General features: G+C 38.3%; 2 protein-coding genes across 2 annotated transcripts; both read right to left on the minus strand.

Annotated features, from left to right (window-relative positions):
- Positions 1-2,422: 2,422 nt before the first annotated feature.
- SARC_08336 (hypothetical protein) lies at positions 2,423-2,775 on the minus strand (the record flags this gene model as incomplete). Its single annotated transcript, XM_014297690.1, has 1 exon — positions 2,423-2,775. One exon carries the CDS (start codon positions 2,773-2,775, stop codon positions 2,437-2,439), a length of 339 nt encoding a protein of 112 aa, XP_014153165.1. The 3' UTR covers positions 2,423-2,436.
- A 51-nt stretch (positions 2,776-2,826) lies between these two features.
- Positions 2,827-3,009, minus strand: SARC_08337 (hypothetical protein; the record flags this gene model as incomplete). Its single annotated transcript, XM_014297691.1, has 1 exon — positions 2,827-3,009. The coding sequence occupies one exon, from the start codon at positions 3,007-3,009 to the stop codon at positions 2,827-2,829; it is 183 nt and encodes a 60-aa protein (XP_014153166.1).
- Between the last annotated feature and the right edge of the window lie 605 nt (positions 3,010-3,614).

The raw sequence follows: 3,614 nt of genomic DNA on the forward strand, positions 1-3,614 counted from the left end.
TATATATATATATAGTGTGTGTGTGTGTGTGTATATGTATATGTATATGTATATGTATATATATATATATATATATATTGTAGTTGTAATTGTAATTGTAATTGTAATTGCAATTGCAATTGGTGTGTGACATGTGTGACACTGAGTCCATGTGATGCATGACACTGTGTCCACGTGACGTATGACAATGAGTCATACGTGACGTGTGACGCTGAGTTTGCGTGGCGTGTGATGCTGAGTCCGCGAGTGGACTTGTGTGTATGATGGTGGCTTTGGAAGTCCACCAAGTACATAGAACTTGGTGGAATATTGTAAACTAAAGACTTACTTCATGTAAGCCAGTAGTATGCGTACATAAAGCTAGATCTCTATGATTGGATGAGTGTGTAAGTAATTTAAAGTTTTAGACTTAAAACTGTAGTGTCAAATATATAGATGATGGCGACAGTAACCAGATGGCAGCGGTCACCATCAGTACAGCCAGCAGTTAGTGTTCATTAGAAACTAACCTGTAGTAGGCGCCATATATATATACATATATATGTATATGTATATGTATATATATATGTATATATATATGTATATATATATATTTATATATATGTATATATATATATATATATATTGATATTGAGGGAGCTATGGACGGATCGGTTTTACCTAACACCGCCAGAACAAACATATGCGGATGTATATGAGCCAAAGGAATTAAATCTGGAAGCCGCTCCACTCAACACATCAGTGCTTTATTCGAAACATAATGATCAATTCCGCTCTCACACATACTTAGCTTGGACATTGGGTTTATGCGAGTGTAGGTTAATATTTCGCTTTCTCCTGTCAACAGTAGTGGAATCACTGGGGTTTCTATTTCACGTTGCAATAAATGCTATAACTCCATCGCTGAACTCCTGCCCCTCCTTTGTTGTACTTGTACCTCGACTATTCAAACTTGCTTTCATCATGTCATTCAGCGATCTCGCATCCATCCTAATCTGTTCCAACTGAACACCATCCGAGACTTAACTACAGGGCATGACTTGGTACGGCACTCCGAAGGTTCACATCCATCATGACTAGCTAGCTTGTTGCATGCGAGGCCTACAGGACATACATTCTCTCGTCTCTGGAGCTGAGGTAGAGGTAACTAAGACTACAGTCGCAAAAATAAATCATTGTAGTTTTTAGTTGTAAGGAGTATTGATAGTCGTTTCAGTGTGATTGATTCGTTTTTATGGTTTATCCCGATTTAAAAGGCTACAAGGCTACATGTATACACTCCAAAAGATAAACTGCTCGTCTATGTGACCGTCGTTCACTTACTCTTTACTACATAGTGTATATGCATATGGCAAATTCTCGGAATGTGTCGTAAATACGTCTATGGTATTTTTGCGGTTCCCTTTTCCTCTGATTTCCATAGTCTTTGTTTCAGCTAGAAGGCTATGTGATGCTTTAATTGTAAAAAATACAGAGCTGTGAGCAGTGCGCATTGAGCACTGAGCAGTGAGCATTGACTAAATTTAATTTTCTTGCTCTATTTTTGTTAGATAATAATTTTAGTGTTTTCCAGCCTTACATTTAATGACCATGTGAAACTGATTGGTGATTCTGTCGGCCGGAGAGCTGATATATATGTATGTATAGTTGTATACACTATACAGTATACGAACTTGAGAAGTCAGAAGAAGTCATAATTATTTTTTATGTAATTCTCATAATAAAAACAAAAAATAAAGAGCTTGCAGTGTTGTATCTGGCAGACGTCAATTGATACTATGCATTTGAATTGTAAAACACTTAAAATTGAAACTGCAGTATGTATGTATTTTTAATACATATGTACTTCCTTTGGTCTTTAAAAGCCAACCCTGGAATATGATAAAAATATAATTTGCCATTTTTGGACTCTTGGATCTGCAACCCGTAGTTCAATGTGCTGATTGTATCGGTTTATTGTCAGTCAACGGTTTTCCGGTGAATTTCAAAAGGCTTGATTGCGTTCAGGTTCAGGCTTAAGATAACATTCTGGGTGGCTGTCAAGAGATGATGGAGTAGTAAATTCATAGCAGAACTTGTAGTGAAATCTCTGAATGAATAATATAATGGTAGAATCGTTTGGTGTTCTAGTATTTGCAATTCGCATTGGACATCTACAAAAGTGTATCCGCAATGCAAACCCAGAATGACTTGAGAGTACACTTCATTCACTTCTCTACTTAGCGAGCAATTTTCTTCATAATACAACTGATAAAACTACTTGACACTGAGAGGCGTAATTGATCACATAGTGCTTGATTCGCATTTTCAATATACTTTTAATTTTTGGACTTTACTATGAACTCACAATTATAACTGTTATCGTGCAAGCTTCTGTAGTTTGTTCAATTACAGTGCATAATAGCGTAATAGCGTAATTTTGGAACATTCTTGCACTTAGTCTTTGCAACAGTAGGAGGATGCACACTTCATATTGGGATAACTGTCGTTGAACCAGCGCTGACACTTTCGGTAGTTCTGAACACCTTTGTTGTACTTATCCTTGCACACATCCTGGTTGTTGTTCTTGCATGTTAACCATTCTGACTCGGGTTCCTCACGACACTCGCCGATTTCACACCCATCCTTCCCAAGTTCGAATCCCCACTGGCAGTACATCTCAAATTCCATCTGTGGCTTAGCTACGGGGCATGACTCAGGGCGGCATTCGGGAAGTTCGCAACCGTCGTCACCAGTCATATATCCGTTTGAGCATGGGGTCTTGCTTGGGATCATGTCATGACACTGATTGGGTGTGCAACACAAAACCATAGGATCGTATGTAGACTAGGAAACTCCATGAGGCTTGATTCGGGCATCTTTAGCCAGCTCGTTGTATTTAAAGCCGGCGGGGCAATCACTATCTTCAATCCACTCCTTACACAGCTCGAAACTGCTCGTTCCGGAGGAACTAGCCATGATAGCAGCTGAAGTGGCGGCGATGACAAGGGTAGTGGCAAAGAACTTCATTCTAGTGATAGTATATGGTTTGGCTTTAATAAGATGAATGTGTTAATATCATTTGTAGAATATGATGTTTTGATATCAAAGTTATCCGCTTATATACAGATAGTTTTTAAGCTATTGAGCCCGAATTTTGCTATATTCCTCCTGATACTGCCGTGTAACACCAAAAAAAAACATATGGTCTGTCCAGTCCCCGAGTCCCCAGTGACTTCACTCTTCATCAGACTTCAGCGGTTCCTTTGTTTTATTTATTCTTATTTTTAAAAACCCAAACAACCAAACAACAAAAGCAGTTATTAAAAAGGAATAAATGAGGTCACTGGCTCAGTGCTCACTACTGTCAAGTACCAACTCTTGAACTGACTCGCTGGGATTCCGGATTCCCGGATCGGCGGATCGGGATTTCACTTCAGAATTGAGAATTCAGAGTATACTTTTTGTTTTGTTTTTGTTTTATTTTAAAGAAAAAGTGTTTTATATTTTGAAGAAATACCAGCACTGCAGCAGTGAACCACTAAACCAGGCAACCAGCTTGCCTCTAAATAATAACAAAAACTTCTTGAGTAATTAGTGGTTGTCTGATTGGTCTAATGACTACACAAAGAGAA

The sequence above is a fragment of the Sphaeroforma arctica genome (genome assembly GCF_001186125.1).
Source record: "Sphaeroforma arctica JP610 unplaced genomic scaffold supercont1.742, whole genome shotgun sequence".
In the NCBI taxonomy this organism is placed as follows: domain Eukaryota; class Ichthyosporea; order Ichthyophonida; genus Sphaeroforma; species Sphaeroforma arctica.